The following is a 12,978-nucleotide window of genomic DNA, read 5'->3' as shown; positions in this document are numbered from 1 at the left end:
CTCTGGTCACTCCTGAGTTCGTCCAGGGCCGTGGACACTGTCGTTGCTGGCGTTTGAGGCCGGAGCCGCTGCCGGCCGCCCCATCCCCCTCTCCCCACAGCCCCGCGTGCCCGCGGGCTGGCCACTGCCCTCGCAGGCAGGCCTGGCCCTGCCACACCCAGGACTTGCCCACACTCTTCCTTCCGCCTGGAAGGGAGGGACGGCTGATAAGGCCCCGGCTTGGCTGTCCTTAGGGAACCATTGGCGTGGGACGGGGATAAAAATAATTTCACAACCAGATAACTGGTTCCCGGGAGGAGGCGGGCGGACGCAGGCGCATCCTGGGGTAACTGGCCTCGGGGTGAGGCCTGCTATGGCGCGCTCGTCACGCCGCCCGCAAGGGGACTGGCTCTCGCCCCAAAGTGGGGGGAACCTCTGGGCACCTCCCGCCTGCAGCTGCCCGCTCAGGTGCCGGGAGAGGCCGGGCACCTGGGGAGGCCAGGCAGGGGCTCCCGTCTCAGTCGCTGATGCTTCCATGGAAAATTCTGCTCTGGGCTCACCCGCTGCACTGCTCAGGGGCTCGGGACACGGGAGGGGACACAGCTGAGCGTCAGGAAACGTCCCTCGCCCCTGGCCAGGGCCAGTCGGAGAAGGGGTTCGGGGCCTGGGGGCAGGACGCCAGTCTCAGGCCAGAGGTCGGGAGGCCAGCAGAGGGCCTGGCAGGGCTTCGAGCAGGGCTTCGTGCCAGGAGGGGACAACAGGAAGGAAGGAAGATCCGCCAGAGCGTCCCAGGGGCTGAGGCGGGTCCAGTGGGGGAGGGGGGCCACGCCAGGTGACAGGCAGGTGCAGAATGGCCGCCATGGCATTAGCAGGCCCCGCCTCCCCGCCTGGCAGCGGGGCAGCGTGAGGAGCATGAGCGCGGGGCGGCCAGCGTGGCCGGAGACCTGGCTCTGCCTCTTCTGAGCTGTGAGGCCTCAGGCAAGTTTCTTAGCCTCTGTGCCTCAGTTTCCACGTCTGTGAAATGGAGTCAACGTGGGCCTGCTGCCTCACATTGCTGCTGGAGGACACGATTCGAAGGACCCAGCACTTGGCTGGCCTATGGCCAGAGGTCACCAGTGGGGCCCACATTCGCCCTCGGGCCTGAGCCGGGGGGCCCGTTGCTGACGGTCATTCCTTGAGCCATGGTGGGGACCGGGGAGCGTCCATCAGGGGGACTGACCCTTCCCCCGGCAGCTCTGGAGCCAGCGAGGCCCACGTCACACTGCGCCCACCAGGCGGGTCCACGCGGGACCAGCTCCTGACCCGCATCTCGCTCTGGATGGAGTCCACACCCCACGGAGCTGAGCTCTATGTCACCACAGCCACGCATGCGTGTCCAGCACAAGCCGGGAGCCGCCCTGCGGGGTCACCCCGGAGAAGGACAGATACACTGTGACACGTTCACACCGTGGGGACACATCCACGCGGGAGACCCTCCCAGACACGCTGAGCCGAAGAAGCCAGACGGGACAGGCTGTAGAGCGGGCCCAGCTCCCCTCGAGACAGCAGTCAGACTGGGTCCCCGTGGGCGGGAGGCACCCCTGGGAGGGGCCGGAGCCTGCTGAGTTCCGGAACGTTCTCCGTCCCCGCTGGTCATGGTCACACAGGTGCCCACAGAGGGAGCACGCGCCACTGTCCTCCCGCGACCTCTGCGCCCCCTCACGTGGCTGCACCTCAACCAGAAGGTCCAGGCTGCAACCCGCAGGACAGGCCGGTGAACGAGGCGCGGATGAAGCGCCAGGGCTTCTCACAAAGACACGCGTTTGAAAGACGACATGAATGCTAAAAACCATCGCCACGCGCCTCGTCTGTGTGTGCCTGGCCTTGGGGTTCCCCTGCAGGAGTGCAACCTGAACCCAGGCTCTAAGACACCCCGGATTCAGAGGCCTCCCCTGCCGGGTCTGCTGGCGCTGCCTGCCCGCCCCCCTCACCCCTCCTGGACATCCACAGAGGTGGCCGCCCACCCCCCCAGGCTCTCGGCTCTGTGAACCCTGAGTGAAGGGACAGGCCGCGCTCAGTGGCTCGGGGCCGGGAGGGGGACGGACAGCAGAGCCTGGGGTGGGGGCCCTTCACCGGGGGGGTGACAGGCCCCGCCCTCAGGGCCCGTGGCCGAGCTGCCCACCTGCTGGCGTCCCCTTCCCCGAGGCCCTGGCAGCGGCTGGGAGGAAACAGCTCTGGGCTCTGGCGAAGGCCACCCCTGCCAAGGCCCAGCTGGGGGCTCCTCGGGCAGCCCCCGCTCCCCCATCCTTGGCGAGAACATCCGTGCCACGTCGCTGTCAGGGACCCTGAGGCCCAGAGAGGGGTCAGGTCGGGGAGCCAGTGTCTCAGCTGCCTCCAGGATAGAGCCATTCTGTGCCCCATCTCTGCAGGGGGTACCCCAACCTTATTCGGAGGTAACCACCCTCCACGCCTGTCCCAGCAGCCGGGAGTCTAACCTGAATCCCTTGTGCTGCTCAGCACTCAGCAGCTCGAGGCAGAGTGAGCAGCTACTGAGCGCTGGAGTCTGGGCTAAGAGGAGAGCGAGCAGCCCTGGCCGGTGTGGCTCAGTGGGTAGAGCGTCAGCCCAGGCACTGGAGGGTCGAGGGTCAAGGGCACGTAGCTGGGGTGCAGGCTTGTTCCCCAACCCAGCGGGAAGCAACCAGTCGATGTCTCTTTCACACGGATGTTTCTCTCTCTCCATCCCTCCCTCCCTCCCACTCACTCTCTCTAAAAGTCAATGGAAGAAATATCCTCAGGTGAGGACTGACAATAACAACAAACAATAATAATAACAACAACAACAAGAGTCATCATGAGCCCCTCACAATAGGAACCGGAGGTCCCGAGAGGCCCAGCACCGGCCAAGTAGCTGAGAAAGGGCGCGGCGGGCGGGGGCTGGGACCACTCCTGACCTCGAAGATAGTCGGGGGGGGGGGGCGGTCATGGGTCCATCTGGAGAGCCATGTCCCCCGCTGGTGCCTCGGGGCCCAGCTGCATGGGGGCCCTTCCGGGGGCTCCTGAAGGGGTCCCTCGGGCCCGGGGCTGAGTAGTGGACGCCTCCTCAAAGGGCCGGCCGAGGGCGGGGGCCCTGTCTCACCCCACGGTGTGCGGTGCGGGGCCCGGGTCCTCCTGGAAAAACGGAATGAATGGCGGACAGACGGGCCCAGGAGCAGAACGAGGTGACACCTCAGCCCCATCTGCTGGGGGAGCCACCGGGGTCGCTCCTGGGTCACTCGGGGAGCAGGACGGCCAGCGAGGCCACCTCAGGGGGTCGGGCTGGGCGGGCAGGTGGCTGCGGCGGCCCCGGCCGCCCCCCCTTCACTGCGGTCAGTAAAAAGCCGCTTTTATCCCCACTTCCCGCGAGGGCCCCGCTTGCAGCGGCGGGAGGTGAGCAGGTGCCCGGGTCACGGGGAACGCCGCCCCAGGTGCCCTCGGTGGCACTGACCGCTGAGCACCGGTCCCCGCATTGCCGGGGGGGGGGGGGGGGGGGGGACAAGCTGTGCCATTCTGTATAAAAACCGGAGGGAGGAGGCGCCCCTGCCAGCCGGGACCTGTGACGGGAGCCGTCCAGCCCGGAGCTATGGGATCCCTCTGCAGAGCCTTAAGTCCCCGCCCCAGGCGGGCCGCTGTGTCGCCAGAGGCCGCAGAGCCGGCACCTCCACCGCAGACAGCCAGGGACAGAGCTGACGCGGGCGGCCTCCTGCCCGCGCCCTCTGCCCTCTCTCTGGACTGAGCCCCAGCTCCTGTGGCCCCCAGGGCCCCCTGCCCTGAACCAACCACAGGAGGGGCGAGGTCCTGAGGCCAGGGCCAGGCAGCACCCCGAGGGGTCGGAGGTTCCCATTCTTCCTGGAGCCCAACCTTGAGGCACCCTCTGGGCCTCAATAACCCAGGCCCTTCCCCCGGACTGGGAGGGGGCCCTGGGCACCTGCCCCGTCCCTCCTCCCCATCCCCAGGGGCAGCCCACCAGCCCCCCGCCCTCTGGGGCCGCACCGCCCACGCCCAGCCCGCCCTCCCCACCCCGCAGGACAGCGGCCCGGGGCCATGGGCGGCAGCCAGGCGGCCGCAGCACACGCCTTATCGCTCCCTCCTGCCCACAGCGCCCGTGGCGGATCCGCAGGGCTCCCAGGCTGACGATGGCTGACGTCCTCCCAGACCCCACTCTCCCCCGGGGACCCTCCTCGGACCCCCTCGCGCTTCTCCGCACACCCCTTGGGGCAGGGCTGTCCACCCACCTGCCGTGGGGTCCCCCGGTCAGGGATCCCCCCATGGCCCAGCACCCAGCTGGGCTCTGAGCTGGCCTCGGACGTGAGCCGCACCCCAGCCCCAGCTGCTGGAGAGAGGGGGGCACGCTGGCCAAGTTGGGCCCCAGCCCCAGCCTCCTTCCGGCCCCCCCCCCCTGGCGCCGGCCACTGCCCGCTGCCCCCGCTCCTCCAGCCCCCGCTCTGCCCGGGGCCGTGCAATCCTTCCTTCTGGGCATCCTCGGGCGAAATATTTGAGGAATGTTCTAATTATCTGCCATCAGCCAGGGAGGCGAGCGGTCCACTCGTCCAGGAAGTGCTCGCAATACCTGAGCCCCCCCCCGCCCCGCAGCCCCGCGGCCACTTCCTGCCGCGCCCGCAGGTGCAGGGCTGACAGCGCTTCCAGCCGCGGGGGGCCGCCAGGGCCTCGGGTCCCGCCGGCCACGTGGGGAGAGCATGTCTCCCAGGTCTGGGTGGTGCAGCAGACCCCCAGCCCCCGTCACAGAGTCAAAGCCAGAGAAGGCACTATGGCGGGGGGGGGGGGGTCCCCCGCAGCCTCCTCTGCGGAATGAGCGGGAGAGAAGGGAACAGAAGGGGTCGGAGCCCCACGGCTGGTGCGAGGGCCCGGGGCGCTCACGCTTGTCCTGTGTCTGGACCTCCGCGTGCGCTCCTCGCCGCCCTCCCCGCAGGGTCTCAAGGCCCAGCTCTGTGGGGCGGGGCGCGGGGACACCCCAGAGGCTGGAAGGCCACACGAGGCTGTTCCCTGACAAGTCTCAGTTTTCTCATCTGAGAACAGGGACCCATCAGCCCTCTTCGGGCAAATGGCGTCTCCCTTCACTGGCCTGGGCCCTGCAGGGGCTGGGGGACGTGAGTATGGACGGCAGGCCTGGCCGCAGCCCGCCCCCCCACCCCCCGCCCCCAGCCATCGGCCTGTCCCCTCACCTGCCCAGGCCCAGGCCTCACTTTTGGGGGAGGAACCGGCCAGAAGGCCTACCGTGCTGAGTGGCATCCCTACAGGTCTCACCTCCTCTCCCCCTGTCTCACCTCCTCTCCCCCCATCTCACCTCCTCTCCCCCTGTCTCACCTCCTCTCCCCCACCCCCCTCTCACCTCCTTCCCCCTCGGCTCTGCGGCTCTTCAGAAGAGGCCTCCCCAGCCCGCCTCCAGATGAGGAAACTGAGGCGTAGGGCAACCCAGCAACGGGCATCGGGGTGCTGGGCAGGGACGAGGGTGTCCCTGGAGGAGGCACAGAGAGGCCTGGAGGCAGGAAGAGGTGCCGCTGGGCCAGGCGGCCCCCCTCTGCCCCTGCCGGCCCCACCTGGGCCTCGGTTTCCCACCTGCATAGTGGGCGGCTGAGGCGACAATCCAGGTACCGAGCCGTATTCTGCAGTCTGGCCTAGGATCCTGCGTTCGTTCTGCTCTGCCGCTGACTCGCACGGGCCTCGGTTTGCCCATCTGTCCGAGGGGAGAGCAGTCCCTGCCACAGGCTCCCCGGTGGCCACGCCCGCGCCACAGCCTTTCCAGGCCGCTGCTCGCTCAGCTCAGCCTGCCGGCTGCCCGCAGTGTTCCCGGCGAAGAGAGCGGAGCGTCCGCCCGCTCCCTCCCGCGCCCGGCGGGCAGCCGCCAGCCCGCCCTCCCCTCAGAGCTGGCATGCCTGGCCTGGCACCCTGCGGCTCCGCCCTGGAGAGAACCAGGCAGGCTGGGCAAAAGCAGGCAGCGAGCAGGGGGCGAGGGCGGGGCTGAGGTGGGAGGTGGGCGAGGACAGCCAGGGGGTCCTCCGCTCCATGAGCAGCCCCCCCACCGCCCCCCGTGCTAAACCTGTGGAATCAGAACCTCACCCATCCCTGTGACCCCCGGACGTTGACCCTGACCTCAGAAACTTCCGGACCTCTGCTGGGCATCCAGGGCCCATCGTGAATGCCTGGGTTCAGGCCACGTGGGCCTACCACTCCCCCTGCGGCGGTCCCCGCCCCTCCCGCAGCAGGCACAGCTCCAGGCCCGGCTTCGGGCCTCCTCCGGAAAGCCCGCCTGCTTCTCTCTCCTGCCCCCTCCCCTCCCAGCCCGGATGCGGCTGGGGGCCGGGCGTCAGCAGCACCTGCCCGCAGGCCTGGCCGCTCTGCCTGACCCGGGGCTGGGCCCCAGACCTTCCCCAGGCCTATCCCCGCCTTTCTCCTCGTCCCCGGGGCACAGAAGGGACACTGTGGCCGCCGCACCGGAGGCTGCACGGGAGCTAAGCCTGAGCAGGAGTGACCCCAGCCCTGGCCCTGGCGCCCGGACCTGGGGGACGCGGGGCGCCTTGCAGGCCTGGGTGACCAGGATGGCCAACCTGCAACCTCAGGACAGACTCACTCTGGACGACATGAGGGCAGGACAGGAGGGCAGACATTGGCCAGACCCTGGCCCACAGGCACCTCTCGGGCCGCCCAGGCCGTGGTCGGAGGTGGGTTGGGGGCAGGCCCCGCAGGCAACAGAGTGATCAGTCACCTCAGGACAGATGACGGCGGGCCTGCAGGGGCCACACAGCGCTCAGAGCAGAGGATGAGCCCAGCCCGCCCACCACAGGCCCGGGCCCCCCAATCCCCCCTCAGCTCTATGGCCCTGCACTCTGCTCTCATCAAAGCTGGGAGCCCCCCATCCCGCCCCCCAGAACCTCCTGGCTCAGCCCCTCCCACCTGGCTCACTTTCCAAGCAGCCACGGCCCTGGGCTCTTCCTTCTGAGAACCTCTGGGCCCCGGGGCCTCCCCAGCCGACCATTTCATCTTGGCTGCCTCGCGGGGCAGGGCGCTCACTACCCCAGGAGCAGCCTGCTCCACCCTGGGCACCGGGTGTGACCACCTGAACCGCGTGGTGAGCGCTTAATGAGGCAGCACCTGGACACCCCCCCCTCAGCCATCCGCCTCCCCCCCCCCCACCCCGCTCCATTGGAGGAGAGGCGCAGTATCTGGTCCAAGGCCACGCAACCACCTGGCAGGGGTTCGGCCTCACAGCCAAGGGCAGGACAGCCCTGGGCCCTCCCGGCTTCCTGCTTCCTCAGCATTCATTCTTCCAGCCCTGGCGGCCCTCCCGCCCCTCCCCCTGCAGGAATCTCCACCCTGGACGGCAGGCGGGGAGGGCGCGCCGGGGTCGCTCTGGGCTCGCACTCAGCCTTGGCTGCAAACCCTGGCTCTCAGCACCTCCCTGGGAGAGGCCGGGAACCACCCCGTGGGGGCCGCACCCTGGGGGCAGGGAGCCCCCTGCAAGGCCCTGTCCTGGGGCAGAAGCTAGACAATGCGGAGGACTTCCCAGCAGCCACCACACCTCACACCCTGCCTGGCACAGGGGCTGCCGGGGAGGAAATAAGGAGTGAGGCCCCGGTGTCCAGCCCCGCACGCCTCAGGGCTGGAGTGAGGCTGCGAGAGCGCTGGCATGTCGGCAGGTGGGCAGGTCGGAGAGAGGCCTGGTGCCCCGGCATCTCACAGCCCTCAGCCCAGCCCCAGGTCCAGAGGGCAGGGCCGGCTCCTGCTTGGGGGAATGGCCCCTCCCTGAAGCCCCCCTCCCTCTGAGCCCAGCCCAGGAGCAGCCCCTCCCCGTCCCCAGGATAAAGCTGTCCACCCAGCCCTGCTTAAAGCCTTCCCTCCCTCAGCCCCCAGGCCCAGGGCACCTGCCCCCACCACCCGCCCTCACCGCCCACCGCCCACCCCACTCTAACTGGCTGCTACCCAGCCCAGTCACCCAGCCCTCTGCCAGGAATGCCATCCTTCTCTCCAGCACTTTCTGGTTTTTTTTAAATATATTTTTTATTGATGTCAGAGAGGAAGGGAGAAGGAGAGAAACATCAGTGATGAGAGAGAATCTTGGATCCGCGGTCTCCTGCACGCCCCACCCTGGGGATGGAGCCCACAACCCGGGCCTGTGCCCTGACCGGAATCAAACCGTGACCTCCTGGTTCCTAGGTGGATGCTCAACCCCTGAGCCACGCCGGCGGCCAGCACATTCTTTAGGACCAGGTCAGAGGTCACCTTCCAGGCGAGGGCCTCCCTGGTCCGCCCTCACGCAGCGGGGTTAGGGTTAGGGGGCCTGCCGTGGGGAGGAAGGCGGCGCGGCCCAGTCCCACCTGCGCGCTCTGCCACGGCGTTCACACGGGCGCGGGCTGCCGCGTGGCCGTTCCGGGGCCGAGCCGCCCGCAGTGGACTGCAAAGCCGGTGCCCAGTCGGGCCCGGGGCGGGGGCAGGTAGTCGCTCTGGAGGAACCCCACGCAGAGGGGTCCTTAATGTTTTACCATCGGGACAGCATGGGCCCCGGTCTCAGTTCCGACCTCGCCGCCCGGCGGTTCAGCGTCTGCTCCGGGAGGCGAGCCGAGCCTCCGCCCTTCCAGGTCCTTCCCTCCCGGGAGCAGGGCCTGCAGGGCCAGCAGTGCATTGTGGGGGGCGGATCAGAAAGTGAGGGGAGCAGGGCCTGCAGTGCCAGGAGCCCTCTGACCTGGAGGCAGAGCGGGTGGGGAGCAGGACCAGCAGGGCCAGCAGTGCATTGTGGGGGGCGGATCAGAAAGTGAGGGGAGCAGGGCCTGCAGTGCCAGGAGCCCTCTGGCCTGGAGGCAGAGCGGGTGGGGAGCAGGACCAGCAGGGCCAGCAGTGCATTGTGGGGGGCGGATCAGAAAGTGAGGGGCCCCCGGGGGCGATGGGGACGGGAGCCAGGGAAGGCTAAGGCTCTTCCAGACCAGCGGATGCCCGGGAGCTGCTTGCTGGGAGGGCGGCGGGCAGGCTCAGGTCACGGCCCAGTGCCGGTGTCTGCCCCGCTCGGTCCCAGACAGGGCCCTCCCGGCACCCCGAGGCCTCAGAGGCCACCTGCTGTGCTGGGCTCTGCCGCTGAGGCTACGGGGCCGCCCCGGGGCTCAGCAGCCTTATCTGTGGAGTGGGCCCAGCACAGCGCGTGGCTCCCGGCGCAGAGGGCCCAGTGAGGAAGGGCTGTCTTCCAGGCACGGCCCCTCCGCAGCATCCTGCATCCCTCCTGCACCCGCTTGCCTGCCTCCGGGGCCAGAGAGCTCACCACCTCTGTTCCAGCAGCGGGCTGGCTGGAGCCTCAGGCTCCCCACTCAGGGTGAGGACGCCCTGGGTCGGGGCAGGACTGGGAGGGGCCTACGCAGGGGAGCAGTTCTGTGATGGAGACAGGGAAGAGGGAGAAAGGGAAGAGGGAGCGCACCTGCGCCCACCCCCACCCCGCCGGCCAGCCCAAGGGGAGGCCCCAGCCCGCGCCAGGGAAGGAGGACAAACGGTGGTTTTGTCCTTGGCCAGCGGGCGGCCGGCACCACACAATGACCCTTTCATCGGGCGGAGGGAGCCCTGTGCCGGGGTTTCATCTGACAAGGGCGGGCGCCCAGCCTGTCCCCTTGCTGGGGGAGTGGGGGTGAGCCCTATCCAAGCTGGACCCAGGGCCATGAAGAATGGAGGCCTCGGGAGCCCGCCGAAGCCCCCCCAACTCCCCCGGGGAGAGAGGTGGAGAGCTGAGGGGACGGGCCACAGGCTGCACCCAGGGGGCTCGCTCTGCGCCCCCCCCCCCCCCCCCGCCACCATCCTGAGCTGACAGAAGGTCTGGGTCCCACGGCCAAGACCTCCATCTCCTCCCCTCCCCTTCGCTGCCACACCCTCTACTCAGAGCATCGGCCCCGATCCCCAGCTGGGGCTCTGGGCTCCCCCCAGGCTGCATGAGGCTCTGGGACGGGGTGGGGGGGGAGGGGGCCTATGTCCCCGTGCCCCAGGGGAGCTCAAGGCAGAAACAAGTGCCCACAGGGCCCCACACAGCACCTCCCTCCACAGTGACCGGTGACGCCTCCTCCGGCACCTCCACCGGCTGCCAGGCTTCCCCTGAGGCCCCAAACCCCGGGCTCCTCTCCCTGCTGGACCCCATAGGGGACATTTCCTCAGAGGCTGCTCCCCGGGCTCTGGGTGACCTCGGGAGAAGGCCTCTCTGGACTCCGGCAGGCAGTCTGACGCCCTCGGCAAGGTGCTGCGAGGCGCCCGCGAGACAATACGTGTTGTTGTTCCTTCTAAGGGTCTCTCTCGTGGTCCTGCTTAGTCTGGGCAGCTCCTACCCATCCTCCCAAACCCAGTCTTGGTGTCACCTCCTCCAGGAAGCCCTCCGGGAGCTCATCACTCTCCTCTGAACAAACACACTCCTAAGAGCTGGGAATGAGCCTGCCTCCTGAGCGCTTACTGTATACGCGGGATGCCGCTGAGCACAGCCCTGCACTGGCTGGCTGGATCCTCACACCCATTCCAGGAGGTGTGAGTCCCCGTGGTCCCCTCTGCATGGAGGACACAGCCGAGGCTCCAGGACACCCAGGCAGGACACGGAGGAATGGGGATAGGATCTGGGTTGCCACCTGGCCCCTTGGCCTCGTCAGGACTCACGGGAAACCTGACTAGAAAAGGGGCCACCTCCTGGGGCCCCAGGAAGCCTCGAGGAGCCCTCCCACGCCCGTGCGCCCTCCCCACACAGAGGTCAAAGGGAGTCCTCTCCAGAACACACTGCGTGCCCCCTAACTAGCGCTTGATGAGTCTCACATGGTAGTGACTTGTTGGGGTTCTCTCTGATGTGTCCACCTGAGCGGGGGTCCCTGGGGTTCTCTCTGATGTGTCCACCTGAGCGGGGGTCCCTGGGGTGTAGGATGTTGTCAGTTCGCTGGCTCTGACCCCTGCGTGCACACCCACCCTCTCCAGCTGCTCACGCGCTCAGAGCCTCGGGCACGTGGGCCGACCTGAGTGTGTTCTCCCTCCCTAGCGGCGGACAAGGAGACTGAGGCCCAGAGAGGCCCGTGGGCCTGGCCAAGGCCACACAGCACGGCTCCTCCTGGTCCCTCCCGACAGACCAGCCAACGGCCGGCCGGGAGCTGCTCCTCCCAGGGCGACCTGTCCGCGCCTCCGCGGCGGCCCCGTTCTGCCCCCACACGGGCCGTGATGCCACGGAGGGAACCTGATTCACCCCCCGCCCCGGGTCATGCCCACGGGGCTTCTGGGCTGCGGTGGGCACCACCACCAAGCCACGGCGGCGGAGCCAGGAAGAGGCCAGCCCGGGCTGGGCAGCGGTGAGTGCCCCCACCCCCCACAGCCAGGTGGTCGGTGAGTAACCGCCCTGTCACCCATGACTCACTCCGCTCCCCAGAGCAGGCGGTCACCACGAGGCTGCTACCGGAAGACCTGGGGGGATCGCTCAGCCAACCCCACATCTGGGAGAGGGTGGCCAGGGCCGGAAGGACCTGCCCCGCACAGAACGTCAGCTCGGTCCTGGCACCAGGCCTCCGCCAGGCCCCCGTACCCGCTGACCTGGCACCGCAGCATCCTCTTGGCCTGCGGCCCCCCACCTGCCCTCCCCTGGCCCTCGCTGACCCGCCAGCCCTGGGAGCTGGGAGCTGCTGCTCTGCCCGCGGAGAGGAGGGCGTGGTTGGCCAGAGCCGCCTCACACAAGCTCGTGGGGCCCAGCTCAGCACCAGGCATGGGGGCGGGGGGGGGCCCTTCCAGGCCAGCACACCCGTCGGACCCAATCAGCGCAGGGCCCAGGCATGCATCTGGGATTCACTGCGCACCGACCACAGCCCAGGACAGGGAGCTGGGAGAGCAGCCAGATGAAGGGCAGGATCAGCTGTCCGCCCCTGTGCGACCCCAGCAACGGGAGGCCTTCTGGAAAGTTCTCTGGAGGAGAAAGAGACTCTGCCCGAGGCCCCTCCTGCCCTGGGCATCCTCAGATCCCGCGGGCCCAGCTTCCTAACGGTCCCTTGACCCCAGTCCTCCGAGGACGCTGGCGCTGGAGGCTCACCTGCCCGCGGGCATCAGCTCAGCCTGGTCTCACCACCCGCACTGCCCTGCTCCCACCATGGCACCATCGCACACACCAGGCCGTGCCCACCCAAACGGGGCAGGGATGCCCCAGAGATGCTCCAGCCCCGCCCCCTCCTGGGAACATCTGAGCTCTCTGCCCAGGAAGGCAGGCTCAGCACTTTCTCCCCGGGACTGGGACGGCAGCTCCGGCTGGGCGGGCGGCGGCCGGGCCGGCTGCTGAAGGCAGGGCAGGGGCAGTGCCCACTCCAGACCCCAGTGCCGGCCGGCCGGGACTCTTGGGAAAGCTGCTGCTGTAGGAGAAGTCGGCCAACCAAGCCGGCAGCGCGCACCGTGGAGAGAGCCGTGTGGGCGCAGATGGTGGCCACGGCAGGCCCGGATTTGGGGGCCAAATCAACCCCAGGGAAAGCCTGGGGTCTCCGGAGGTACACTGGCCGCCACCTGTCCCACAGCCCTCAGCGGCGGCCTGGCCCCGCCCCCACCGGCTCCGAGCCCCTTGCCCCCCTCCTTCTCTCAGACCTCACTGCACACCACCCCAGGAGTCAGGTCCCCACCCTGCACACCTCCCCGCCGCCCAGCCCCAGCCAGCTGGCTCCCAAGCGCGTTCTCAGGCAGCGCAGCTGCGGGTTCTCTCGATTTAAGACTGAGGTGCCGGGTTCTGGGGAGGGGGGGCTGCTGACCGCCACCCCCGACCTCTGAGACCCGGAGGCGGGGACCCACGGCCCGCTGGGCTGGTGCATTTCCTGGGAGCCGGCCAGCAGCAGGACCCTCTTCCCGAGCCCGAGTCCCCACCGCTCCGGCGGTCCCCGGTCCCCGCCCGCCCCGCGCCCTGCCCGGGGCGCCCGCTCCCCCCGCCCCGGGCGATGCCTCCGCAGCGGCTGCTCGCCGGGCCTGGAGCGCTCTCCGCGCCCGGACCTTGTAATTATGTCCCACAGC

General features: G+C 69.0%; 1 protein-coding gene across 4 annotated transcripts in view; it reads right to left on the bottom strand.

Annotated features, from left to right (window-relative positions):
- Positions 1 to 12,978, bottom strand: part of WNT7B (Wnt family member 7B) — a 47,114-nt gene that overhangs the window by 28,480 nt on the left and 5,656 nt on the right. The window contains exon 1 of one of the 4 annotated variants that reach the window (XM_079774586.1): positions 5,572 to 6,186. The exons of the other annotated variants lie outside the window; for them this stretch is intronic. Within the exon in view, the coding sequence (XP_079630712.1) occupies positions 5,572 to 5,577 (6 nt within the window). The 5' untranslated portion in view covers positions 5,578 to 6,186. Of the gene's footprint in view, positions 1 to 5,571; positions 6,187 to 12,978 lie in introns of those variants that run through there. 4 annotated transcript variants of the gene reach the window in all.

The sequence above is a fragment of the Cnephaeus nilssonii genome (assembly GCF_951640355.1).
Source record: "Cnephaeus nilssonii genome assembly, chromosome: 6".
In the NCBI taxonomy this organism is placed as follows: domain Eukaryota; kingdom Metazoa; phylum Chordata; class Mammalia; order Chiroptera; family Vespertilionidae; genus Cnephaeus; species Cnephaeus nilssonii.
The sequence above is the reverse complement of the archived record's forward strand: the minus strand, read 5'-3'. Positions and strand labels throughout refer to the sequence as shown.